The sequence below is a fragment of the Geotrypetes seraphini genome, chromosome 2 (assembly GCF_902459505.1).
Source record: "Geotrypetes seraphini chromosome 2, aGeoSer1.1, whole genome shotgun sequence".
NCBI classification, from domain to species: domain Eukaryota; kingdom Metazoa; phylum Chordata; class Amphibia; order Gymnophiona; family Dermophiidae; genus Geotrypetes; species Geotrypetes seraphini.
The window spans coordinates 299710521-299738319 of NC_047085.1; the positions used below are offsets into that span (position 1 = coordinate 299710521).

At 42.8% G+C, this 27799-nt stretch overlaps 1 protein-coding gene across 1 annotated transcript; it reads right to left on the minus strand.

Annotated features, from left to right (window-relative positions):
* Window positions 1-1100: 1100 nt before the first annotated feature.
* LOC117353677 (thiosulfate sulfurtransferase-like) lies at window positions 1101-26367 on the minus strand. Its single transcript, XM_033929879.1, has 2 exons — window positions 25735-26367; window positions 1101-2692 (listed from the first exon to the last, which is right to left on the minus strand). Exons 1-2 carry the CDS (start codon window positions 26324-26326, stop codon window positions 2394-2396), a joined length of 891 nt encoding a protein of 296 aa, XP_033785770.1. The 5' UTR covers window positions 26327-26367; the 3' UTR covers window positions 1101-2393.
* Between the last annotated feature and the right edge of the window lie 1432 nt (window positions 26368-27799).

A 27799-nucleotide genomic window follows, 5' to 3' on the forward strand; every position in this document is an offset into this window, starting at 1 on the left:
TGTTGTAGGAGGGGTGAGTGATGAGAGAGTGAGAAATGGACATGGAGAAGAGGGACAAATGGTGCATGTAGGGAGAGCATGTGAGTGTGGTTGGGGAGGACGGAAGGAAGGAAAATTATTGCAGGAGGGATGAGAGTGGCGAGAGGGAGAAATAGACATAGGGGTGGAGGGGAGGTAGAAATGGTGCATGGGAAGAGAGCATATTAGTTGTGAGTGGGGTTGCGTTAGAGATGGACTGGGGGCGGGAAGAAGTGATGCCACACTCGGAAATGGTGAAAAAGAGAAAGCATGCAGGAGGTAGAACGTGTTGGACTCATGGAGAGAGAGAGGGAGAGATGTTGATGGGGAGGGCAGAAAGGAGAAATGTCATACAGGGGAAGGGGGAGAGGGCAGAGAGTGAAAATTTGGATTCTTGGAGGGAGAGAGATGTTGATTGGGGGAGGGAAGGAGGTATGGAGGAGAGGAACTGTGCATGAGGTAGAGAGAAAGAAATGGACTGGTGGAGGGAAATGAAGGAGAAATGTTGGACTGGGAGGGGGCCAGAAAGGAGGAAGGGAGGGATGTTGGACTGCAGCAGGCAGAAAGGAAGAAGAGATGGAGAAATGTTACACTGGGGGGAGGAGGGATGACTCAAGAAAGGGCAAGATATCAGATCTGAAGAAGGATAATGGAAGGAGGGATAGATGTCAGACCATTGGAAGGAAAAGGGAGGGAGAGGAGAGAGATGCCAGACTGTGGGAAAGGGGGAAGGAAGATATCAGACTACTGGGGGGAGGGAGGGAAGGAGAGAGATGCCAGACCACTGGGAGAAGAGGGGGGAGAGGAGAGAGATGCCAGATTATGGGAAAGGAGAGAGATAGGAAGGGAAGGGAAGACATAGAAAAGTAGATTTTGAGAAGGCAGAAAAATGGAAAAAAATTGAATGTTAAAAAGTTAATACCAAAGGTGGATGTAGGGAAGAAAGTAAAGAAGGAGAGAAAAACAGCCAATGGATAAGAAGGAAACAGGCAATGAATAACAGTTAAAAGAACAATCAGAAGGAAGTGTAATCGGAGACTGGGAAAAGATGATTCGAAAAATAAAATCACCAGACAACAAAGTTAGGGAAAATAATTTTATTTTAAATTTAATGATTAAAATGTGTCAGTTTTGAGAATTTATATCTGCTGTCTATATTTTGCACTATATTTGTTTATTTTTCTGTAGCAGTTACTGAGGTGACATCACATTCATTAAAGTCATCTGTTTTGACCTCTTTGAAAAAACAGAATATAAATGATAACATTTTCTCTGTGTAAAGTGTGCTTATTCTAGTTTAATTTTGTATTAAACTTACTATTATGTATTGTTAATAAGATTATATTGTGTGTATATGAAAAATAAATGGAAGAAATTGCATTACAATTAGTACTATTATTATGAGGCAGAGATTGGGCAGGTCTGGCTGGGGCAGTGGTCGGGGGTACTCGGTTGACATTTCTTAGACTTGGAGAGTACTTGGCTTGAAGAAGTTGAGAAACACTGTTTTACATCTTAAGGTACTACTTGTTTTCTGACTATACTTAAGATAAACAGGTTAGTACTTTTCAATCTAGAGAAGAAAAAGACAGAGCGGATATAATAAAGAGAGGATATAAAATCACTGTGGTATGAACCAGTTATGTGGCACTAGTAATTAGATTTTAAAACAATTAAAAACTTTTTTCAGTCAATGCATGATTAAGCTGTGGAATTCATGGCTGGATGATGCGGTCATAGTAACACAGGGGTCCTTTTACTAAGGCGCTAAAGATTAGTGCTCAGTAAATGCTAAGGTGCCCATTATATTCTATGGGTGCCTTAGCATTTAGCACACGCTAATCGTTAGCATGTGCTAAATCGATTGGCGCGTGCAAAAAGGGTTAGCGCGCCTTAGTAAAAGGACCCTATAGCTTGGTGTAGGAAAGATTTTGACAAGTTTCTGGAGGATTAGTCTATTAATTAATAGCTAGGTATGTACAAGGATCATCCCCTTCTACATCTGGCAATGAACAACAGGGAAGGGATCTTCCAAGTATTTATATTGGGCTTGATGGACAATGGTTTGACCTGGTATGCCGAAGGTTTTGTTTTAATACCCAAAGGGTGAATGTCTGTTTTCTTGTAGTTTGCAGATTACATCCTATTTATGAGCTAAATTTTAGGGATTACTCGAGTGCTGTTCTCTAATCATGACCTACAGAGGCTGTACATATCACAAAGTAGCAGAAGGGTCAAAATGTCGTGATGTCATTCAGTTAGGACGGCAACAGTGCAGCAAATTCTTTCATTGGACCTCAATAAAAAGGGAGCACTGCTCAAACTGGAATCAATGGTGCCAGCCAGCCCTTGGGAGTGAAGTACAAAGAGAGCCTTTAGGCAGAATTGCGCTTCCACTCCGTGATTATGTGCTCCGGCTTAGCTCGACGGAACCACTCAGCCCAGGACCCATCATAGATGGCAGTGTCCTCTTTTCCAAGAAGGAAGGCTGCCAGTGCCACGTGGCATGCTGTGACCCCTCGACGGCACGTAACCGCCAGAGGCTTGCTGAGGTCAATGTTCTTTTCTTTAAACATTTTCTTGATTTCTTCTAATGACTTCTCATGCCCAGACTCAGTTAGAAAAGTATAGAAGGGCATATTCACTGTGCCAGGAATGTGACCAGGATAAATCCCTAGAAAGGAAGCAGAAAAAAAACATGTATTTATGATGTACACTGTTCTTATGTGATATTGTTTATAGCACAATGTATATGAGATGTTCTGGAACGAATGTTGCAAAAACATGTTGGAAATTACCCCAGGCGATTTGTGAACTTAATTTATTCCTGCTGTTTACTATGCACAATTTTCCAGAGTTAATTTATGTGCATATGAGTATAGGTGTACCTTTGAAAGATATACATAAAGGAATACTGCCCTCCCCTCCAGCCCATACATAAGCAACTTTACACATGTCTCAGATACACAACTTTATAAGTGCCTATGTCCACACATACAATATAAATATACAACACACTACTATCTTCAGATGTGAGAATGAATCTGCTCCAGCAACTTTAATAATGTGGAGAAAAAGACAGTGCTCACAGCGCACCTCTTAAAGAAGCAAAACTCACTATAGTCAAGAGGGCACACAATAATCCTAGGTCGTTTTTTACCTCCTCTGTGTTCTTTTCTCCAAAGATTGTAGTTCTTGCCCATTTTCTCATTTGTTTGAATTAAGTCTGTATGTCACGTCTTTTTGAACTAATATATCCTGGTATTGTTTAGTATTACTAATTTTTAGCGTGATTTTATGATTTTATGGCACTTTTACTATACACCACCTAGAAGACTGATTAGGCGATATAAGAAATTTTAAACAACATTGAAACTTAACAGTCCATCCCCACAAACTCCTGGAAACTATGATGGAAATAGGGTTTAATGCAATGATTAGACATGTTAGAGTTTTGAATTCTGCACCTAAACATTATTTTTCATCGTTGCATTAAACCATAGGAAGCTTGAAATGATGGAAAATCAAAGTAGAGTGATCGCGTCAGAGAGAACATGCTACCAAGGTGGAGAGCGGCCTGCGAGGTTTGCTACAGCCAGCCGGCGAACCTCAGCAGGCCGCTTTGAAGAGGAGCGTCAGCGGTTGGTAAGTGAGGGCGGGAAGGGGGAGTCACTGGCGTGTTCTGTGCCTTGAGTAGTGGCTCGTGGCCAGCAGGGGGTGCTGGTTATGGGACGGAAATGGGAATGGATGTTAGGACATGATAAGTGCAGTATTTTTTGTGGAGTTTTTTTCTACAAAAGGCCAGTTTTTCGTATGATTCTGGGTAATTCTAGTTAGACAAACATCTGTGTTAGTTAAGGACCGTGCCCAAATAGAAGCGTACGGAAAAACAGGTGAATAAAAATTTAAATATAACGTAGCTAAGGCCAGAGAAAAATATACTAAGGATTAATATAAGGGAAAGCATAATAATATCTGTTTATGTACTTTGCTGTTGAGCTAAATCATGGTGGAAATCATGATTACATGATTACATGGAATCCAGTTTGGGTTCTCTGTTTGGACACCATCTTGTGCCAGTGAATAGTTTTCTGTCTTCTTTGTCCTCTCTGAGTTTTCCCACTCCCAGCCTCTTGGTGTTAATTAACACCAGCTGTGCTTGCTTTAGACTGGTAAAGAAGGATCACGTGTCCTAAACTAAGATATAAAATGTATGAAGTATGAATGGCCAAGATATGAATGAAATTATGAATGTTTGGGGCCCCTGAATGTGATATGTGGTGATATAAATGGTTTAGAAAAAGAACACTAAGGAAGAAATCCTACAGCAGCATCTGGAAGTAATTAGTGTCAGTCTCAAGAATAGGAAGGGGGGGCATTGGAAGCCCACGCTTAGCACTACATCAGTGTAATATGAAGCTGTCAGTTTTCCTCCTCTAGAGTAAGGTTTCTGTGTAAGGCTATGCAGTTTGAACCTGTCAGCTTAGGAAGAGTTTTTTCCTTTAGGGCTGAATTTCTCAGCACCCTGTTAATAATTGTAGAATTCTTTTGAATATGCTATAATGTTAATTCAGAAATCAAATGTACTGTTCTAAACTTTTAAACATGGAAACATGAAGGGATTTATTTTTCCTTTGTCTTTTTAAGACCACCTCTTTGGTAAATTGTTATTGGCTGTTATGATGATGATGTCACCGAAAAGCCAACAGTATATAATAGGAAAGTTGGAGCTAGTAAAACGAGACCGTTAGGAGAAGGCCAGCATTTTGGCTACTATAACGATCTCCCATTAGCGCAATTGGTAAGCAATGATGCTGGATTCTTTTGATCTAATAATGGAAAAATAGAAACAATAATTCAATAAATCTTGGTTATAATTTTTTTTAAAAACCTTGCGCTGGTGTCATTTTGCATGTATTATTATTTTCAAACCGGAAGCTTTCACAAAGGCGTCGATGACCCTTGCTCAGCCTCCGTGTTCCAAAATAGAGCACGGCCACGGAAGGACACAGCACGCCAGCAGCGATCACAAAACTCTTAAGTGTGCATGCGCGCTTAGGGTTTTATTATAGAGGATTTCCCTAAAGACCAGAATAGTGGGTGTTGAAAGAACCACTGATGTTTTGAGTGGTCCTGAAACCCCTAATCTCACAGCATTTTTGGAGATTCCTAGGATATTATGGGCTCCTTTTACAAAGGTGCACTAGCGGTTTTAATGTGTGCGCTAGCCACTACCAGGCGGTAGCAGGCGGTAAATTTTTCAGCTAGCACGCGCTAATCTTATGCGTGTGCTAAAAACGCTAAGGCACCTTTGTAAAAGGAGCCCTATGTCTAAAAGGGCTACATTAATAGGTGACTTTATTATCTGATTTAGATAAAACCCTGTTGTTAAAAGCATATTTTCGTAATAAGGATGTTAACTTTTGTGGTCAAAAAATCCAACTCTTTCCTGATTTAGCTCATGCTACTCAGCTGAGACGTAAGGCCTTTTTCAGTCTGAAACCTCAGCTAATTTCAAAAGATGGAACATTTTATTTGAAGTTTCCTTGTGTTTAGTTATCTTTGAAGGTAAGAGTTATATATTTTTTGAACCTGATCAACTAATCTTTTATTGGGAGGAAATAAGATATAATCTTCTCAACAAAGGGATGGGTGGGTTTATTAAAGGTTGAATAGATAATAGACACTAATAGTTAGGATTGTATTATCCTGTATATTTATTTTTATATTATTTCTATTGTTGTCTTATTTTCTCCTTACCTCTCATGATGTGGACTGTTTCATACTATGTATGCGAGTTATTTTTTTTTTTATTGCCTTTGGAATTTTAAGTTACCTGATTTGCCTGTTCATATGTGTAAAAACATACACTTCTCCCTCTATATTCGTGGTTTTAGCAATTGCGGTTTTGATTATTTGCAATTTTTAGCTTGCTGGCTCCTCCCCCCAAATTACATCAGCTTGCATAGAGAAATCACTGATTCCAAGCGTTTACAGAGAAAATCGCCGATTCCCAGCACTTTCTTCACCGTGTTTTGCCTCTTCTTCAGGAACAGGCCAGGTCTCCCACCATGTTATTCGTAGTTTCATCATATAAACGATGGTTTTTATGTTTAAACAATTTTTTATTGATGACAGCAGAACAGGTTTTTAAAAGAAAACAGCAAATAACATTTGAAAAGGTTTTTCGCGGATTTTCTGTATTCACGGGTCTATTACGCACCTATCACAGCAAAAACGGAGGGAGAAGTGTATTGTATTAAAACTAAATTTTAAATCCAATAGGAGGAAATATTTTTTTTCACTCAGAATAGTTAAACTCTGGAACACGCTGCCAGAGAATGCGGTAGGAGTGATTAATGTAGGAGCACTATCCACAACGGAAAAAAAAGCCTCAGGTATTATTACGGCAGAGCAAAAAAATACTCAAACCTCCTCCACCCACATCATCAGCAAAAAACTTCCGAAGGGAATGTGTGAAAAACCACTACTCTATTTTTGCAGGACTTGATTCATTAGCTACTTCTTATCTAATTGTGAAGATGTAAGTGATACAACATGTGAGCCAACGTTTCAGGATGTGTAATTGTTTCTTCAGGGCTTTGTCAAAAGTCACATTTATTGCGTAGCCTGCTATCCACGCTGGCAGGAGCAGAATAGCAGGCTACGCAATAAATGCCCTGAAGAAACGGTTACACACCGTGAAACGTTGTCTTACATGTTGTATCACTTACATCTTCACAATTAGATAAGAAGTAGCTAATGAATCAAGTCCTGCAAAAATAGAGTAGTGGTTTTTGCACATTCCCTTTGGAAGTTTTTTGCCGATGATGTGGGTGGAGGAGGTTTGAGTATTTTTTGCTCTGCCGTAATAATACCTAAGGCTTTTTCTTCTGTTGTGGATAGTGCTCCTACAGTAACAAGTGGAGTTTTTCTATTTATTGTTCTTTATCATCCACTTCCACCATTTTTAGGTAAGCGTGGTTAACGCAGCTGATTTTAAAAAAGGTTTGGACAAGTTCCTAGAGGAAAAGTCCATAGTCTGCTATTCAGACAGACATGGGGGAAGCCACTGCTTGCCTTGGATCGATGGCTTGGAGTGTTGTTACTATTTGGGTTTTTGCCAGGTACTTGTGACCTGGATTGGCCACCGATGAAGATGGGATACTGTGCTAGATAGACCATTGAGGCTATTATGTTCTTAAGCAAGCCTGCAGCAGAGCTGTGCTAGGAGTAAGAATGGAAAGCCAGGGCTTACTGAGTTTCCCCGAAAATAAGACAGTGTTTTATATTAATTTGGGGCCCAAAAAACACACTAGGCCTTATTTTCAGGGTAGGTCTTATTTTTTTCATATACAATGATCATCTCAACCTTCTCCTCCACCCCAATTCTTCTTCTTTCCTTTCTCACACATGTGCAGCATCTTTCCTCCCCTCTCACCCATCCCCTTGTGCCTTCCCTCTACAGCATCTTTCTATCCCTCCCATCTCCCTGTGCAGCAGAACCCTTGTATCCCTCCCTTCCATGCAGCTGCAGCAGAACCCTTGAGCAGCCCCCCCCGCCACACAATAGAACTCCCACTGACCATCCCAACCTTCCATCTCTCCCTCCCATCTGAACCCCACTGACCGCGAGACCTACATACCTCCTTCCACAAAGCAGCGTCAGCAGCACTCTAAACAGGTTGCTTCGCAGCCTTCTCCCGCCGGGGCCTTCCGTGCATCGCGTTGCTGATGACATCATCAGTGATGTGGCAGAGGGAATGCCCCGGCGGGAGAAGGCCACGAAGCAGTCTGTTTAGAGTGCTGCCGACGATGCTCTGTGGAGGGAGGTAGTAGGTCTCGCAGTCAGAGGGTCGGTGGGATTCGGACAGGAGGGAGAGATGGAAAGATGGGAGAGTCAGCGGGGGTTCGGCTGCATGGCGGGAGTGGAGGCAGGGGGAGGGGGGGAAGCGCTGCTGCTGGCAAATCCAGGAACTAGGGCTTATTTTTGGGGTAGGTCTTATTTTTGGGGAAACAAGGTAGTAGCGGAGTCAAAAAGAAAAACAAACAAAACTAAAAACTACCACCCTTCCAAACTCCACCCATGCTTCCTGTAACCTCTCCCTTTCACTGCCATGCTTTTTCTTTGGGACTAACATAATAAGCCCACTTAGTTCTACATCACTGTCTCCCATCAGATGTAACAAGGGAATGACTTTTATTTTTGTGAAAAAATGGGGGGTGGTATTACTTTCTATTCTCCTTTCAATTTGAGACTCACTCATAGATCTCTGTATTTCAGAGCTGCCAAAGAAAAAACAATTTTAAAGATATTTTTCAGACAATGGCATAATCCATTTCTCCTCCTCCAAGTCCTTCCAGTAAAATAACATTAATTCTGGTGACTACAGGGCAGGAGGAGAAGGACAAAATACAGCTATTGCCTATTGTTCATCTAGCCCAGCTGGCATAGAAATCTTTACTAAAATCTTAAAACAATTTTCCAACCTTCCCACCCCCCCTCCTCCTTTTTTTTTTTTTTTTTTACAAAGCCACACTAGCGGCTTCTGCTACAGTCTATAGAGATTTAAAGACTTCAGGACTTTTGCTGCATGACTTTGTTAAAAAAAAAAAAAAAAAAAGAGGGGGGATTGTGTTTAGCTTCAGTCTTCTGTCTCTACTTGATCTCGGTTTTCTTTCTGTCTTCAGATTCCTTCTTTTACAGATTCTCTTCCAGTCTTCCTTCATCATTTCTCTTTCCCTTTCTATGGTTTCTCTCTACAGTTTCTCCCATCTCATTTTCTTCTAGTCTTACTCCCTCCTCATCCTTTTCTCACCTTCATGTCTGTTTCTACTCCTCCCCACAGCTCCACTATCAGGGCTAGATTTTCAAAACTCTCTGGTAAAATCCGATATAGTGTCCATAGTGGTAGCTATTTTTATTTTAAGGGCAATTCTCAGCATAATAGTAGGTAAATTCTATCACACTATTGTGCAGAGAATCTCTGGTAAAGGCGGGAGGAACTGTGCCTAGTTCTTGCTCAGAAGAACAATCACTATGCACAGCTCCTCCCTTCTTTCAAAGCTGCTATCCCTGCCCCAATCAACTGAGCCACAAATCTCCTCAAGTCCTGCAGGCTCAGCTGATTGAGCAGCAGAGGGAAATGTTCCCCCTTCCCGCCAAAACTTCTCTCGTCTGCTGCTGCCCAGCACCACCAGCCCCACACACATACACACCCTGTACAAGATTAGCAGGAGAGATGCCCATTCTTTCCTGCTGCTGGGGTCCCCCGCCCCCTCAATATCCCCCACACCTTTAAATTCAAGAACAGCAGAAGGGATGCCCACGCCATCCTGCCGCAGGTCCCTGCCAGCTGCCAACCCTCTTCCCCACCCCCACCCCTTACCTTTACGATGAAGGTTGGCCAGAAGGATGCTTACTCCCTCCAGCTGGCATTTAAAAATGGTGAACCTACCCCTTCATCCAGGGATGCACCAGGGAGGGGCCTAAGGCTCTGATTGGCCCAAGTGCCTAAGACCCCTCCTATGGGATCTAGTTAGGTACTTGGTACCTGAGTTGGCCACTGTTGAAAGCAGCATACTGGGCTTGATACATTTTTGGTCTGTCCCAGTATGGCAATTCTTATGTTCTTTTGCCAATGGCAAGAACCAGGAAATAGATACTTTGAGCTTGAAAATGTGTCAAATCGAGCTGGTGGTTTCCAAGATATATTTTTTGGGGGGAGGGAGAGTCTTCTAACTCAATGGGAAAGTTCCAGCTTCCGTGACATAAAAAAATTAATGAAATGCGATGAAACGGCATGTGAGAAAAAACAAAACAGTAAAAAGACACAATGAGTTAGAAAATGAGCCCCCCCCCAACAAAAAAAACTCCCAAAAAACCCAATGCATTTATAAGAGGAAAAAAGTTACAGCTTCTAGCATAGTAAAATTAATGGAATAGGATGAAACTTTGCATGTGGGGAAAAACTGGGCCAAATTGGACCGGAGGTTCCAAAGAAAGGACTGGGGGTTCCAAAGAAATGAGACTCCCTCACCTCTCCCCTAATATGGCCCAACGCATTTCTATAGGCAAAGGAGTTCCAGCTTCTGTTACAATAAAACCTAGTGCAAATGCAGCATTTAGAGAACAAGACAAGGAAGCTTAAGTGGTAGGATTCCCTACTCTTCTAAGCCACCAAACTGCTCCATCAGCCCAAAATGTAACTTCCTGCAAACTGCCCTACTCCAAAAAACTACTCACCGGCTGCTGCACACATTCTGTAAACTACCCTACTCCCAAAGAACTACCCCCACAACTAATCTGCCTGACAAACTGCCCCCCCCTACTAAAGTACTCCACACCCCAAAACTACCCTACTGTCAACATCCCGCAAACTAACCTCAACCCTAAAACCTACATCCTGCAAATTGCCCCGCCCTCAAAACAAGTCCCCCAAAACTACCCCTATATGCTCCAAATTGCCCCATACCATAAAGCTTGCCACAGTTACCCCATCTCCACCCCTGATACCCCTTCCACAGCCACAAAACATGCCCAGAACACACACACCTCACAGATAGACAGAAAGGGAATGTGTGGTGTAATGGTTAAAGCTACAGCCTCAGCGACCTGTTGTGTGTTCAAATCCTCCACTGCCCCAGGTACATTTGATAGACTGTGAGCCTGCTGGGACAGTTAGGGAAAATGCTTGTGTACCCGATTTGTAACCCATTCTGAGCTGCTTTGGGAGGATGGGCTAAAAAAATGAAATAAACAATTCCCTATTTTTGTTAATTCTACCATCGCTACTTCAGGAATTAGTTTTCTTTCTGGTTGCTAACCCCCCTCTTTTACAAAGGTGCACTAAGCTTTTTAGCGCACGCTAAATACGCGTTAAACGCTGACGTGTGCATGTTATCCTATGGACATGTTAGCAGTTAGCCCACACTTTGATTTAGTGCGCTTTTGCAAAAGAGAGCATATGTGTATTGTCAAGTAACTTCTGTTGCTGTGGGCAGGGTCAGATTAAGCCTTTGGTAAACTTTGTACATATTTTATGTCCAAGTGTTTAAGAAAGCGCTGTGAAAAATGTGCTCAGCACTCAGGAAGTTAGACTTGCCAGTTGTCTGGATATTTTCAAAGTCGGCAGAATTTTACTTGAATGTCCAGAAGCCAGGAAGCAGAGCTTCCAAAGTTACCCAGTCCATGACCCTACACAAGAAGGAGGTTTTTGACCAGTTCTTGATTTCTGACTACCTGACGCATTATGAGACCTGAAGTACTGATTTCACCTACTCTGCATCCCACAGTTCTTTGAGCAATTTAAGTTTAAAATCAAGACTGGCCAAAAAAAGTCTCCGGGTGTCTTGGCAGCTCTGAGAAGGCTGGGTCAATGTGTGGACATTTTTCTGAGTATAAAGCATCTATCTCCAATCCTCTATTTCCCCCTGTCCTCCACTTTCCCCCAACCCCTATAACTTGTGAGTGAGCCTGCTCTACCTGCTTCTATTTAAACTAGCAGAAGCGACTGTGGGGAGAATCCAGGCAATGGGGACGGAACACTGAAAGACAGCAATACTGTTACTATAGTCACAGAAAGGAAGGAGAAGATATGGAGGAAGTTTCTGTGCTGTAGAAGTGTCCCTACATGCAGTAGGAAGCAGAAAAGAAAAACTCGTTCCAAAAAAATGCCACAATCTACTTCCGTGAGAAAAACTGTTCCCACAACTACAGCATACATGAACTTACTCACTATAACACAATGATTAAGGAATTGCACCTTTCAAATTGCCTTCTACTCATTTCATTTCCTAATCATAGACACATAGAATGCACCTACAAATATGTGCATAAGCCATGCTCTACATATTTTACCCACTTGTTTACATCCTATATTGGTGCCCTGCAGCGGTGTAGCAAAGGAGGGGGGTATCTGGGGCATTGGCGCCCGGCATCACTGCACCATGCGCCTCCTGGCACTCTTCCCTGTCGTGCACACATACCCCCCTCCCTCGCCCTCCCCACGTACGTCTTCAAAATCTTAGCCGGCAGCAAGCAGCTCCTAACTGCTGTTCGTGCCAGCTTCAGCTCTCTCTCTAACATCACTTCCTGGTCATGACCTGGAAGTGCTGACAGAAAAGCAGCAGCCTGGGAAGATTTTGAAGAGGTGGGTGGAGAGGAAAAGGGGTGCCGGTACACCCACTAAGATGGCACCTGGTGTGGTCTGCACCTCCTCACTATGTTGCTGGTGACCTATATAAAATCAAGCCCATAAGTAGGGTTGTCCAACATTTTGGCTTCCCTGGGCCGCATTGGCCGTAAAAAAATTTTCTGGGGCCGCACAAACATGCAAATGTTGCAGCAAGGGTTCAAACCCTGCAGTGCTCCTTGTGATCCTGGACACGTCACCTAATCCTCCATTGCCCCTGGTACAAAATAAGTATCTGTATAAATGTAAACCGCTTTGAGTGTGGTTGTATAACGGCAAAAAGGCAGTAGACAAGTCCCAATCCCTGTCCCTCCTAAAAGGACATAACCATCAACTTTGTATTCTGCTGCTTTTTGTAGAGGAAAAAGAACCTTTCTTTACATGTGTTGCACAAACCTAAGGGAAGAGATGCCTTCATAATGCAATGGAGAAGGGGAAGAATCCCTGTAAAGAGGTTTTTACATACAGGGTAGAATAGCAAGCCCACTTAATAACATTCTGATCATGTGAAAGATAGGGGAAGAGAATAGCTGCCTTGGGATTCAGAAGAATCAGGGACTTCAGAAGTGTCTTTGGTATAGCTTAAAAGAAGCAATACTGCCTCAAAAATAGTTCACCATCATTATTCATAAAAAAAACCCTTCTGCCTTTTTAACAATATTTCAGTTTTTTATATATAAAATATTCACACTTTCATATAGTAACTTTCAACTATAAGGATGCACCTCAGACACACTTATCGTATATTGGGGCCTGAGACAGCAACACTTGCAACGCTCTCTTCCACACCTGTCTCCTTAGTTACCTCCACCAAGGTACTTGGGGTAATTCTAGATTCATCCCTGCCCTTCATGCCTCAGATCTCAACCGTTTTACAGCGGGCATTCAATAAAATATATCAAATTTGCTTTATAGATATCTAGGTTTACCAGAAGTCTAGGAAAATCCGGACATGTCCTCTTTTTAGAGGACTGTCCAGTTGTCTAGATGAAATTTCAAAATCCAGCAGTTTGTCTGGGTTTTGGAAGACTCCAAGCTTGGGGCCATGTCTGGAGGACCTCCGAGCTTGCAGAACAGTGCAGGATCATATGTCCTCTTTTATTCTTGAACAAATCTGGTAACCCTATACATACCCTCTTACAACCTTCAGCTCTAAATTAATGCTGCCTGATTCAAATTGATTTGTTCTCCAAAAAAATCAGACTCATCAATTCAGTGACTAACACCCCACCTTCCCCCCTCCCTAGTGAGATCTGATATACTTCGAGGCCTCCTAAAGCAGCAGTGGCGATGGCTAACTGGCAGAGACAGCACTCTGAACAGGCTGCTTGCGGTCTACCCTGCCGAGGTCTTCCCTCTGCCGTGTCATTGAAAATGTCACTGATGATACAGCAGAGGAAAGCCCTGGCGGTGCAGGCTGCAAGCAGCCTGTTCACAGCGCTGCCTCTGCTAGCCGAGTACTGCTGCTGTTGCTTTGGGAGGTCCAAAGGTATGTCAGATCTCAAAGTAGTGGTGGTGGGGGTGGGGGCGTCAGAAGGTGCTATACAGGGAGATAGGAGGGATGGAAAGCTGCTGTACATGGGGATGGGAGGGAGGGATAGAAAGCTGCTGTACAGAGGGATAGGAGGGAGCCTTGCCCAATGGCACTAAGGAGTGTGAGTGGGGGGTTGTAGAACCAAGTTCTGAGCTCAACTAGGTACGGTCCTGTGACCTCAGAGCAGCCATTAGGCTTGATCACGCTGTACGGCTGCAGCCAGCAGAGTAGGAAGCTAGGCCAGAGACAAGCACCACAATACAACGTACCACCTGCTGGAAGGTAGTGAAACATACTAGACTGTTCCAGACATTATCATACAATATGTCACAGGATTAATTCAGTTTTCTCTATCTCTATCTTCTGGTGGGAAGAGATCTCGTAACACTCGCTGGTTCAGAACAGTGTAAATCAACAATATAAAAAGCAATTTTTGCAAGGCTCATATTTAGCTGCAGAAGAATAAGCATCAATAAGTGCTGATTTTTTTTTTTTTTTAGGGGGGGGGTGTTTGGACAATCCGCTCAAGAAGCCATGCTTACTGTGAAACTTTTGTGTGCATGTGTCCAGCATGCTTCCCCTCCCCCCATTAGCCTCAAGTTTTCTGCTTGCCATTGATTGAAGTTTTGAGCATCTTCCTCTTAAAGACAAGGCCACAAATTAAGCCCTGGTTCTGGATTACATCTGACTCCTCTCTCTGTTCTTTTCACACTGTTGGACTAAGGACATGTTTGGAACGCAGAATGCTTTTTCTTTATAGCAAACTTTAACTCAAGAATTGTCTACAGTAGTGCTGTTGCTCTGTTATTCCACATTAAAGGTAATAATAGATAGAGATAAAACAAAGAAAAATAAATGTGATACCTTTTCTTTGGTTAACTTACATACAATTTTTGATAAGCTTTTTTTTGAAGGCATGTCCTTCTTCTTCAGGACAGTTATAGGCAAAGATGACAAAACTCTTTTTTATTCACTTGGGACTTTTTTTTTTTTACAAAACTGTATGGTAAATACTCCGATGTCCATTAATTCCCTATGGATGCCAGAGTGATTTCTGCAGCAGCAGCCACTAGCAGGACTTTCTAAAAGAGGGGGGGAGGGGGGAGGATAGTTTATTTCGATGGCTCAAATTCTAATCTAAGAGTTAAAAAACTACCTCCCAGGGAGGAATTTGGTAATGGGGCATGTGTAAGTAGTCCCTGTTCACTTTGTAGTGTGAATGTACAGGGGGGGGGGGGGGGGAGAGGTCTATGAGGAAACTGCTTATCCAAAATTGAGACCATGTAGGGAAAACATCAAGTTTGCCTTTGCTGGCTGGTTTTCTGTGCGTTGGACTTGCTCTTATCTGCTGATTAAAGGGAGAAACTGGAAAACTGTGTGTACCACCTCAGCTCGTAGCAAGGGAGTAAGTTGCAAATAGTATATTTTTCTTACCTTCGCCAGGTTCTGGTTCTGTCCCACGGTATGTCCCTTCGGGTCTAGAATCCACCACCTGAAATTTTTTGGATTCTATGTTCTCCAGTATGTCGTTATAGGTTTTCACATGCGACCGATTCAACTTTGCATGAAATACAGCAGGGGCTGGCTTAATGATCTCTGAAGTTACAGGATATTCTTCCTGCAGCCAGTTCTTAAAACCACCATCCAGCAGTGACACATCCTTGTGCCCAAAGACATGGAACATCCACCAGGCTCGGGGAGCATAAAGAATACCCAAATGATCACAATCATAAACCACCACGTGGGTGCTGTTGCTGATACCCAAGTTGCCTACATAGTCAGCAAACTGATTCTCATTAGGCAGCATCAACTCATATGGGGAACTCTTATCCTTACACTCATCAAAGTCAAAGAATAAAGCGCCAGGGATATGGCGCTCCTGGAACTCCTTGCGGGCATTTCTTTCTTCTGGAGGGTACCAGGAGGCATCCAATACCCGCAAGCTTCGGCCAAGTCGATTGGCTTTAATGCAATCTGCCAGCCATTTAGCAGACACCAAAGCCCTGGAGAAGAGTTGCTGAACCATTTTCAAAACTTGTCTGATGAAGTATTAAAACTGCAGAAGCTCCTAGTGCTGGAAGACGGAGGGAGAACCACTGGGTAGTTCGACAAATCAAACTGTCTAACTGAGCACCGCCCAGGAGAGGCTGCTAGTTGCTTCATGTAATAGTGTCCGTTCTCAAATTTCTATCTTGGAGTTAAAAAAATAATTACAAGGGGATCAGACAGTAGTTAAAAAAGATGGCCAGTGGGAAAGAAAATGAAGAGAATAGCTTTTATTCGGAGCCTTTCTGTACTTCGTGGTTTTATTTTATTAAACCGCGCAGGGCAAATTTTCAAAAATATACAGTAGTGGGAACTTCCTTATGGAAAGTGAGAAGCTATATTCATGTCATCCATATGCACTTAAATGGAATTTCAGCAACCTAAAACAATGTGGGGTTTGTGTTTTGAAAATGCCTCTATATGTGGCAGCAGAAAATCCTAGAATATAAATCACTAATGATGCAAAGGAAGAAAGATCTAATCTAATCTAATCTTCTATTTCTGTGTCGTGCATACCTATGCAGGCTCAAGGCGACTTACATAGAGAAGGGAAGGGAAGAGGAGAGGGGCAGGAAAGAGAGGGAAGGGGAGACGAGGGGGGATATTTAGGTGGGAGATGTGAAAGAAAAGATCTGTGTTGTTAAAGTATCAAAGAGGAATGATTTCAGTTTTTTCACTGATCAGCACAGAAGATAATCTTAAAATAAACAAACGTCTCTTAATATTAGATAACATAATCAACATGAACAAGATCACAAATGGCGACATCCCAACATCTTCTACATCCAACATCCTCTATTCCAACAGTATCAGAACTAGCTAACTATTTTAAAACAAGGATTCAATCCACACAAGACCATCTTACTGCCCCTCCCCCCTCCCGTCCAGATAGACTCACCACAACAAAACTACCTATGGAAATGCCAGCAGAAATATCTTGGAAAGATTTTGAAGAGATTAAATTCAAAGACACAGAATGTTTTTTCCTAAAATACTTCAAAGCATACTTCACTCAACACCTACCCACCTTACGTGATCAAAGGAACCACCCTAACAACCATAGGAAAAATAACCCAAATGGCTCAACTATCACCTAAAAATCAGCCTTTTCCCAAATCAGGAGGAGGGATTGGCTTAATGCCCATTCCCAAGAACCCAAAACTCAGCCCCCAGTTATCGACCAGTAGCTTCCATCCCCCAATTTATCAAAATGATGGAAGGATATGTTACAGAACAACTCGATCAAATGTCCGAGATCTTCAGTGATTTTGGATTGAGTGGCCCAGTCCTCTCCTGGTTCCAAGGTTTCCTAACCACTCGTAAGGATGGTGAACTTTCTGACAGCTGACATCCTCCCAGCGGGGTCCCCCAAGGATCCCCATTTTTACCATCAGTGTTCAACCTTCTAATGCAATCCTTAGAAGTCAATCTAGATCTTGCAAGAATAAAACATTTCACCTATGTAGACGACATTATGATAATGCTATCTGTAATGGCTGAATTAGCCAACTCCCTCACCACTGTCAAAAAATGTGTCCACATCGTAGAAAACTGGACCTCAACCCACTGCTTCAAACTAAATAAGAATAAAACCAAATTCCTTTGGCTAGGACCCTCAACTGACCCACACTATACTCCAAGGTTTACAGTAGAAGACGCAGACTTTCTACTAGAACTACAATCCTGAATCTTAGGAATAGAAATTGATAACCACCTATTCATGAAGAGCCAGGCATAATCAATAATAAAATAATCTTTCTTTATGATGAGAAAGCTAAGATCCATCAGAAAATACTTTGATGCAGAGGCTTTCTGAATCGTAGTGTAATCTAATCCTATCTTGACTAGACTACTATAATGTAATACTAGTTCTTTGCTCTAAAATGTTACTATCGCATCTACAACTAGTTCAAAATGCAGCAATAAGATTCATATACAAACTATGAAAATTGGAATACCTACAGCACTACTACATGAAACTACACTGGCTGTCCATAACTGCAAAGATCAAGTTTAAATTAAGCATCACTGCCTTTAAGATCCCGACAGGCAACACCCCCAACTACCTAACAGAGTTGGTTATCCTACCTCAGGGCACCTCCAACATATCCACCAGAAATCTTTTCCACTTAAAATTCCCATCAGTATAAAGTCTACCAGGCACATTACTTAATCCATTCCATATCAATTAGTAAAATGCTAGAACCAACTACCACTTACACTACGATCTTGTGACCGCTATCTCAGATTCAGAAAACTTTTAAAAGCATTTCTGTATCAAGACAGGGAGCCAACCCTGAAGTAACTGAAATGGTAATTGCAAAAGCACATTTTTAAACTGTAATGCAACTGCTGGGACATAACAATAAGCCAACGATGGATGGACAGGGGGTAATCCAAGATGGCTGCACGCTAACACTGGCTTCTCTTATCTCTCCCATGGAGCCGGCTAATTCCTCTGCAGATTTCAACACCGAGATGGTGTTTTTTCCCTGGAATGCCTCATACAAAAAGAAAGGGAGTTCTGAGAATGACTCTCTCAGAATCTCCACGCCGGTACAGCAGCAAACCCTTGAGAGGTTTTTGAGCCAGTTAGCAACCCTGTCGTCGGGAGAAGAGGGCCCCGCTGCAGGCTTAGACAATGGAGCATCCAGCCTACTAGGGCATGAAGTATCACTGTCCCCTCTGATATCCAGCACACTGCCGTGTCCAACATCAGCACAGTTGCCCCGGTAGGGATTCTAGGGCCGGAAGTCGCAGACCTGGACCTGGGCCTGGAGAGAGGAGCACCCGTGGGGAAGACAGCCGAACAGCCAACTTTGGGAGCCTCAGCGAGTTCATCATTGCTTTTGTCTCCTCCGGCGGTGACTTTGGAGACCATTTGACAGGCCCTGCAGAGGCTCGATGGTAAGCTAACGGCTTCAACACAAGAGGTACTTAGACTATCGGGGAAAGTGGACAATTTGTCAAATTTATAGAACAGACTAAAAATGACTCTATTGAACAAATGACTTGTGCTAAAACTGAAGTAAAATACTTGAAGGAAGTAATAACAACTCTGGTTAGAGATAAGGTATATGTTCATTCTAAACTGGAACAATTTGAGAACTATAACAGGAGGCTAAATTTACGGATACTAAACTTCCCAAAATCTCCAGCTTTAAATCCTCATGACTATTTAAAAAAGTACTTAATGGAGATTCTCAAAATTCCTCAACAAGCTATTCCTCCCTTTAATAAAATATATTATATACCAACTACTATGACTAAAGCTGATGAAGAAGGAAATTTGGTAGTGCAAAAAGATTTGACTGCAATTCTGGAGGAATCCCTTTCCAATGTTAAGGAAAGGGGGACACTTTTGGTCTCCTTTGTTTTCGAACAAGATTTGAACCATATAATAAAACTTTACTTTCGGAATTGACATCAAGAATTTTCTGGACAAAGAATTTGGATCTATTCAGATGTATCCAAGATAACACAAGATCGCAGAAAAGAGTTTCTTTCTATGCGTGATGAAACAAAAAGATTAGGGGCTTCTTACTTCTTAGCATACCCCTGTAAATGTTTGGTTCGCTACCTGGGGATTAAGCACACTTTCTTTTGACCATCACAATTGAGAGCCTTTCTAGACCTTAAAAAGATCTCTGAAGTAATGTAATTTAATTCAGACAATCGGCTGGATCTTAAGTTTTTGTGGGTTTGTCAAGCGTAGTCAGCTTTCCTGTAATTAATTATTTAATTTTCCTGTTTAATTTTGGTCTAAGAAAGGAATTGGATTATCTTTTGTTTCTTGAAAAAATTCTATGTTCTGTATTTCTGTAACAAGTGTTTTACTTGTGATATATTATAAATCAATAAAAATAAAGATAAAAAAAATAAGCCAACGATGACCTACTTGAACTTGCAACTATGTATTTGTAACTATGACTTAACTGTATTAATAATTGTACTGATCTACCTGTACTAGCAACTCTATTGAACGTTCATGTCAAACTGTCCATTATAACTCCCTGGATTAATGACGCAACCTCTTGTAATGTAATCTGAGTTTTAACTGAATAGGTAAAGGCAGAATAAAAAATTTGATTAACATTACATAGATGGACATGTAGAATTGGTAGTCCTTTATTTTGTTTGTGAGCATGGATGCCTGGAATATATTTTTGCCAAACTTATCCAAGATTCTGGCCTCTCTACCTGATGGAGTGTTAGTATATTAGTAAGAGTTGTTAGCACGCTTCAGTGTAGACTCCACAACCAAAGACTGATGTTAAAGCTGAGGTTTATCAAAGCCAAGGCAAGTCTGTATTCTGTAGAGAAAGCCAAGTTTATGAAGAGACACTGCAATGGTAAGAGGGGGGTCTCTCAATTTTTAAAGAGAGTGTCTTATGACAGTGTGGCATGAGACTTTGATTTAGGCCACTCATAGTCCAAGAGTTCCATCAACTCTGCCTGAGGTTCCTACTCAGACTCCAATTTTGATAGGCAGAGCCTGATCCATCTGGTGCACAAAGCTAGTGAAAGATAGCTTCCAGGTAGAGATCTGAAATGTGGAGGAGTCAGGGTAGTCATCACTGGAATGTGGTGATAGGACAGAATCAGACTCAAAGTATTCTCTTCTAGATGTCTCTGAAGCAGAGTGTTGAGTCGAGCATTGAGATGAACGTCGAGGATGTGTCAAGGCGAAACAGTTGAATCACACTCTCGAGGATGATGCGTGTATAGAGTATCTCCGGGATGTCGATGCTCAACATCAAGATGGATTCCTGGAGCATTGTTTGGGCCAGTATGCTTGCACATACTCAGGCTGGGCTGTGGATGGCATGGAAGCTGCTAGAGCCTGAGTAGGCTGTGACTGCAGTATCCTTGCAAGCTCTTGTTGAAGTAGTGCTCGAAGCTGCTCTTGTATCGATGGTGCTGGTACCGATGTAGGCAAAGGTACAGAAGGCACTTGTGATACTGGGTGTAGAGAAATTGGGGACCTCTTAGAAGATACCAGCTGGAGAGATGGCGATTGGTCCTCCATACATCGATGCTTAGATTACTTTGAGGCAGTTGAAGCCTAAGAAGATGCCGAGGCATGTCTGGCAAAGGAGACATATTTATGCTTCTTAGCTTTCTTACATGGCTTTGGAGCCCTGATCAGCTGAGCTGACGAAGGAGAGCAGCATAGGCAGAAGAAGAGCAATTCAGTTTAGCCTCAATTCCTTAAGATTTGCGTCACAAACGGCCGTAACAAGCTTTGAGAAGAAATATTGTATTGACCATTGTAGTGATTTCTAACAACAGGGGCAGTAGCATGAGTATGATTAATTCAATAGGTGCACTATTCTTCACATATAGAAAGGCAGCACAAAAATCCTCCAAGGAAGATCTGTGATAGATTGAAACGCCCACAATTTCAATAGAGGGCGTCGGGAGTTGATACATTGGATTCAGCGCTGACTGGGTTGGTTCCACTATAAAATAAGTATTGCCTTCATCATTATTGTTATGGTGACATTTAAGAAACTAGTGCTTTGACCAAAATGAATGTTATATAAGGAATTAGTATTTTTTTTTTATTTTCTTTAAACAAAAAATTTAAAAAATCCAGTTTTAGTGTCACAGATGTAGTTTCGACAACACAGATATCACATAATTAATTTATAAGGTAGGGTGGGAGGAGTGAGCATATATGATTTTAAAAAAGTGGATTACAGGATGCGGACCTGGAACGTTATTTGATCATAGGAGGTCCTATGATCTGAGTTCCTAAATTTTATGATATGCTTATCTCCCTTAGTAGTATTTGGTGTTTAAAAAGAGATCTTTATAGAAGACTATTTTAAGAAATGAAAACCCCTTTGGGTAATCATTAAATCTTTCTAGACAACGAGACTATTATATTTTCATAATCATCCTAATACCCCTTTTTTTCTTTAGTATTTCTTTGAAATGGGTAGGATGTTAATTTGAGAGCCCACATCTTCTTCTTTTATATCCAAAAGTTTAACTGGCGGCATCCATAACAGGGCCCAGGGCAGAAACTGGGAAGCAGGCCCCAAACCCTGCTTTGGGCCTTGCTTCCTTCAGCTGAAGGCAGGCATGGGTCCCAGGGCAACTGCTCTGGTTACTAACCCCTACAGCCAGTCCTGATTGGAGATAGTCCAAAATTTACTTGCCAAAGTAAATCACCTTATATAATACTGTAAGATTCTGGCAAGAAGGACAAGTTCTTGTGCAAATAAATGGCTCTCTCTCTTACAGGTATGTCCCTATGCAATAGAAGAAAAGAAATATACACAATACCATATAATCTCTGAATTTCTCAGATAAACACACCAACATCCTCATTTGCCCTGTGGTTTTAGCGCGGGGAGCCGCGCTGAATGGCCCAAGCTGCTCCCAATGCTCATAGAGTAGAAGAGGCCCTTAGTAATAACATGCACAAACTAATTTTGCTTTTTTCCTAATCTGAAGAAGGGTTACCTTCGAAAGCTCATCATAAAATGCACTGAGTTAGTCCAATAAAAAAGGTATCACCTTATTTCCTTTGATTTTTTTTTGTTTTATTTCTTTATATTACCTTGTTTTTAAAATTGGATTATTTTCAGACTATTCTTCAGATTTTCAGGCACTGGTTCACACCGGAGCCTTTTAACTTATATCCTATCCTATAATATATAATCTTAGAACAGAACAGCTAGCTTGGGGGGGGGGGGGTTTACTAACAATTAGCACATGTTATCTGCTATATGGTCAATATTATTCCTTTGGGCCTTGCTGTAAATAACATGCATTAATCATTAATAAAAGACTCCAATGCTTTGTGTATTAAACCAGTACAAACTTTGCACTCCTACCAAAGTTAGGGGTGTTCCATGCTCACCTCTTTCACAATGTAGACACCCACAATGTAGACACCAGGAGGGGTGACCTATACAGAATCGGGAATACATTAACCCCGATTTTGTAACCGGCGTCCATGTTACAGACGCTGGTTACAGAATCGGGTTAGAGTAGACATGATAGGTATAGCGGTCGCAGCCCATCCCCACTAAGCCTAAGGTCTGATTGGCCCAAGTGCCTAGAGCCTGGACCAATCAGGCCTTAGGCTTATCGGGTCTGCCCATCCCCACCTATACCCACTAAGCCTAAGGCCTGATTGGCCCAGGCTCTAGGCGCCTGGGCCAATCAGGCCTTAGGCTTAGTGGGGATGGGCGGACCCGCTATGCCTAAGGCCTGACTGGTCCAGGCTTCTAGAGCCTGGGCCAATCAGGCCTTAGGCTTAGCGGGAATGGGCCGGGAAGGGGCGGGCCCATCTCATTTCGACGAGGTGGGCCTGCCGGCTGGACGGCAGCAAGACCTGGCCGGCCGGCCAACAATTAGAGGTGAGTTGGGGGGGAGGTTAGGGGGGTCATTGGGGAGTGTTATTGCGGCGGGGGGCAAAGGGGGGGGCATTCTCCAGCAGGAGGGGTTGGGCACCCTTCTGCTGGCAATCGGGGGTGTCGGGTGGGTGGCGTTCCAGCAGGAGGGGTTGGGTACCCTCCTGCCGGAAATTGGGGGTGTCAGGTGGGTGGCCTTCCAACAGGAGAGGTTGGGCACCCTTCTACCGGTGATCAGGGGTGTCGGGTAGGCGGCGTTCCAGCAAGAGGGATTGGGCACTCTCCTGCTGGCAATTGGGGTGGGGGGACCCCTTGCCGTGATAAGTATAGCGGCCGCTTCTACTTACAATGTAGGCCAGCATTTTGCTGGCCTACATTGTAAGCGTCTCTTCCTCTACTAGGGAGATGCATAGGGCCGCCTAATTTCGCCTAAGGCCCTTAGGTGAGCTTAGGCGGTCTTGCGAGCCTTCCTAGGCTCCCAGAGCGCCTTCAATATAGGCGGCCAGCCCGGGGAGCATTTTTTAAAAAAACGTGCATCCTGATTGGCTGATTAGACAGCTGTAGGACGCCTACAGCTGCCTAAAATCGGGACGCATTTTGCAGAGGGGTTGGGCACCCTTCTGCCGGCAATCAGGGGTGTCGGGTGGGCGGCGTTCCAGCAGGAGGGGTTGGGCACCCTCCTGCCGGTGATCGGGGGTGTTGGGTAGGCGGCGTTCCAGCAAGAGGGATTGGGCACCCTCCTGCTGGCAATCGGGGTGGGGGGACAGAATCAGGGCCCCAATGTTAACAGGTAAAGCACAAACCTTTGTACAAGTTAAATTTTAACTAAAGTCATTTAAAGAATATTGCCACTAGGCTAAAGAACAAATGATAAGACAAACCTATCAATTGTTAAAGATCTCTTTTTCTGTATATGCATGTGTAAAGAGTTTAAATTTGTTCCATTTCTTTTTTTCCCCTATTGTACAAATGGATGTGGGGAAGAATTGCTATTTTTTAATTAATGATCCTATTTAAAAAAATACTCATGACTCAGGTACATAGATGAACAGAGATGTATGCATCCAAAGACCCTTGGCTGTGTGCATGAGCATTCTCAGTTCACCTTTAAAGTCAATGGCTACCAAACCAACTTTACAAATTGCAGTCCCTTAAATAGAACTGTAAAGGAGGTGAGGGATTAGGAAGTAGAGTGACTTTGGGCTTGTTTTTGCCTAATGACTGTTAAGATATTCATATATAAAATATGGGCTTCTTATGAGTATTTATAATACGCACATTTTTGAGGGTTTTTTCCCCCTGAATGTATATGAAATACAGGCTTTTTAGGAGTGCTTTTACTATGTGTATTTGATTAATTGTATTGTTTTGTGATTATCTTTGCCTAATATCTGAATATGTCAGTTTTAGTTTTTGTTAGGAAATCGGGTTTTATTTAATAATAATTTATTATTAGTTGGAGGAGGGGGAGACCAATTCTTCTGTCCTACCGCTTGAGTCCAATGCTCATCAGGAAGCAGAGTGACTATTCTCTGCTGTGCTCCAAGCTCACCCATATAGGCTGCCAGAAATGGAGGGGGCTGGAATAGAATACCAGATCAGTGGCATAGCCATGGGAGAGCTTTGGCGGCTGAGCCCCCTCCAAAATTGCAGTACTGTTGAATAGCTGTCAGGAATGCCCAAGCCCTGCCAGCCGAAGAGATTCGCTGGCCAAGCCCCGGCTTGTGCTGCCTTAGTAGGGAGAAAGCTAGTGCGGTGCTTTACCGCAGATGCCAACACTTCCATGCACCCTCAGTTCTGAGAATGCGCAGAAGTGCCAACAAGCATCCTTGGCTGAAGCACCCCACTGGCTTCTTCATTTCTGAGGCAGCACAAGTATGGGCTTGGCCAGCGAATCACTTCAGTTGGTAGGGCTTGGGCATCCCCAGCTGCAAAGGTACGAGCACAGGAGGGGAGAGAGCAGAACTGAGAGGAAACGTTTCCTCACCACCACCTATGGGTCCTCCACAAATTGGACTTCTAGCTATGCCTCTGGAACACCTCTGCTATTTCAGAGCTGAAACCAAATGGCAGAATACATGCTAGGCCCTTTCCCCAGAAAATAAGCCCTGGCTGTGGGTTACATCTGACTCCTCTGACTGTTCTTTTCACACTATAAGGACAGGCTTGAATATGGAATGTTGTTCCTATATATTCTAACATAATTTCCAGAATTGTCTACAAAACTCTTCACATTCACTGAAGTTTGTTATTTAGTTGCACGTCCAAAAAATAAAAATCTAGGAGTGAAACTACCTCCCAATGAGGAATTTAATAATGGAGTATGTGTAAAGTCCCTGTTCACTCTGTCAAAGTGGGTGGGAGAAGTGAATCTAACAGGAAACTACAGAAGGCCAGAATTAACAGCAAGTATGAAAACACCAAGTGTGTCTTTGCTGACTGGTTGCTGAACTTGCATTCATCTGCTGGTAAAAGGAGGAATTAAAAAAAAAAAAAAAACCCAACAACAAATATTTGTGTGCACTACCTTAACTCATAATAAGAGAACAAGTTGCAAATAGTAGGGTCTTACCTTGGCCTGGCTCTGGTTCTGTCCCACGGAATCTCCCTTCAGACCTGGAATCCACCACCTGCATTTTTTTGGATCCTATGTTCTCCAGCATGTCCTCGTAGGTTTTCACGTGCGATCGATTTAACTTTGCATGAAACACAGCAGGGTCCGGCTTAATGACCTCTGAAGTTACAGGGTAGCCTTCCCGCAACCAGTTCTTAAACCCTCCATTCAGCACTGACACATCTTTGTGCCCAAAAACACGGAACATCCACCAGGCTCGGGGGGCATAAAAAGTGCCCAAGTGATCGCCATCGTAAACCACCACGTGGGTGCTATTGCTGATACCCAAATTGCCGACGTAATCTGCAAAGTGGTTTTCACTGGGCAACATCACCTCATATGGGGAGCTCTTATCCTTGCACTCGTCGATATCAAAGAATGATGCACCGGGGATATGGCGCTCCTGGTACTCCTTGCGGGCATTTCTCTCTTCTGGAGGGTACCAGGAGGCGTCCAGCACCCGCAAGCTTGGGCCAAGTCGATTGGCTTTAACACAGTCTGCCAGCCATTTAGCAGACACCAAAGCTCTAGAGAAAAGCTGCTGTACCATTTTCAAAACTTGTTTGGTGAAGATTCAAAACTGTAGAAGTTCCTAGTGCTGAAGGGGGAGGGGAAATCCGAGGGAGGGATCCATTACTCAGTAGTTCCACAAATCAAATCGGTCAATTGGACAACGCCCAGGAGAGGCTGGCCTGCTAGTTGCTTCAGGTGACAGACTGAGAGTGTGACTTCTCATATTTCTGCCTCGGAGTTTGAAACAGGAAAAAGTGAAAGGGTTCAGACAGGGGTTAACAAGGGTGGCTACTGGGAAAGAAACGGAAGTCTTTGGCCTGTCTGTACTTTGTGGTTTTATTTTATTAGAATTTAAATATACTGTACAGTAAACAACTGTTTTAACCACATAGAGCAAATTACAAACAAACACATAGTGGGGATTTGGCTGCGCAAGGTGATAAGCTATATTCACATCATCTGTATGCTCTTAAATGGAATTTCAGCAGCTAAAAAAATATGGTCCAGATGCTCAAAACCTAATGCCAGAGCTAGGAGCGATTAACGCTGGAACTGCATGCATGTTACAAAAGAAACAAAACAAAACAAAAAAACCTCTAGTGTGCATGCAAATCTGTGCGCAAATTGTATGGAAATGGATTTAAAACAGGGTGATTATTGGTTATGTAGTTAATGCTCCGAAGACAGCGCAGAACCTAACACTGGCTTTAATGCTTAGAACACCTCCAGGTTGGGGATGGCATTTGGGAGAGGACGTATGAGGAGAGACGTATGAGGAGAGACTGGAAGCCCTGAATATGTATACCCTAGAGGAAAGGAGAGACAGGGGAGATATGATTCAGACTTTCAAATACTTGAGGGTATTAACGTAGAACAAAATCTTTTCCAGAGAAAGGAAAATGGTAAAACCAGAGGACATAATTTGAGGTTGAGGGGTGGTAGATTCAGGGGCAATGTTAGGAAATTCTACTTTACGGAGAGGGTGGTGGATGCCTGGAATGCGCTCCCGAGAGAGGTGGTGGAGAGTAAAACTGTGACTGAGTTCAAAGAAGCGTGGGATGAACACAGAAGATTTAGAATCAGAAAATAATATTAAAGATTGAACTAGGCCAGTTACTGGGCAGACTTGTACGGTCTGTGTCTGTGTATGGCCGTTTGGTGGAGGATGGGCTGGGGAGGGCTTCAATGGCCGGGAGGGTGTAGATGGGCTGGAGTAAGTCTTAACAGAGATTTCGGCAGTTGGAACCCAAGCACAGTACCGGGTAAAGCTTTGGATTCTCGCCCAGAAATAGCTAAGAAGAAAAAAAAAAAAAAATTTAAATTGAATCAGGTTGGGCAGACTGGATGGACCATTCGGGTCTTTATCTGCCGTCATCTACTATGTTACTATGTTACTATGTTACTATGTTAGGATTTCTTCTGCATTTTTTCATATTAAATTGCCAGTTTGTGGCTTCTTTTGAAAGGAGAAAGGAGCCCAAGCGTGCACCCTGTAGTACTGAGAGAAAAA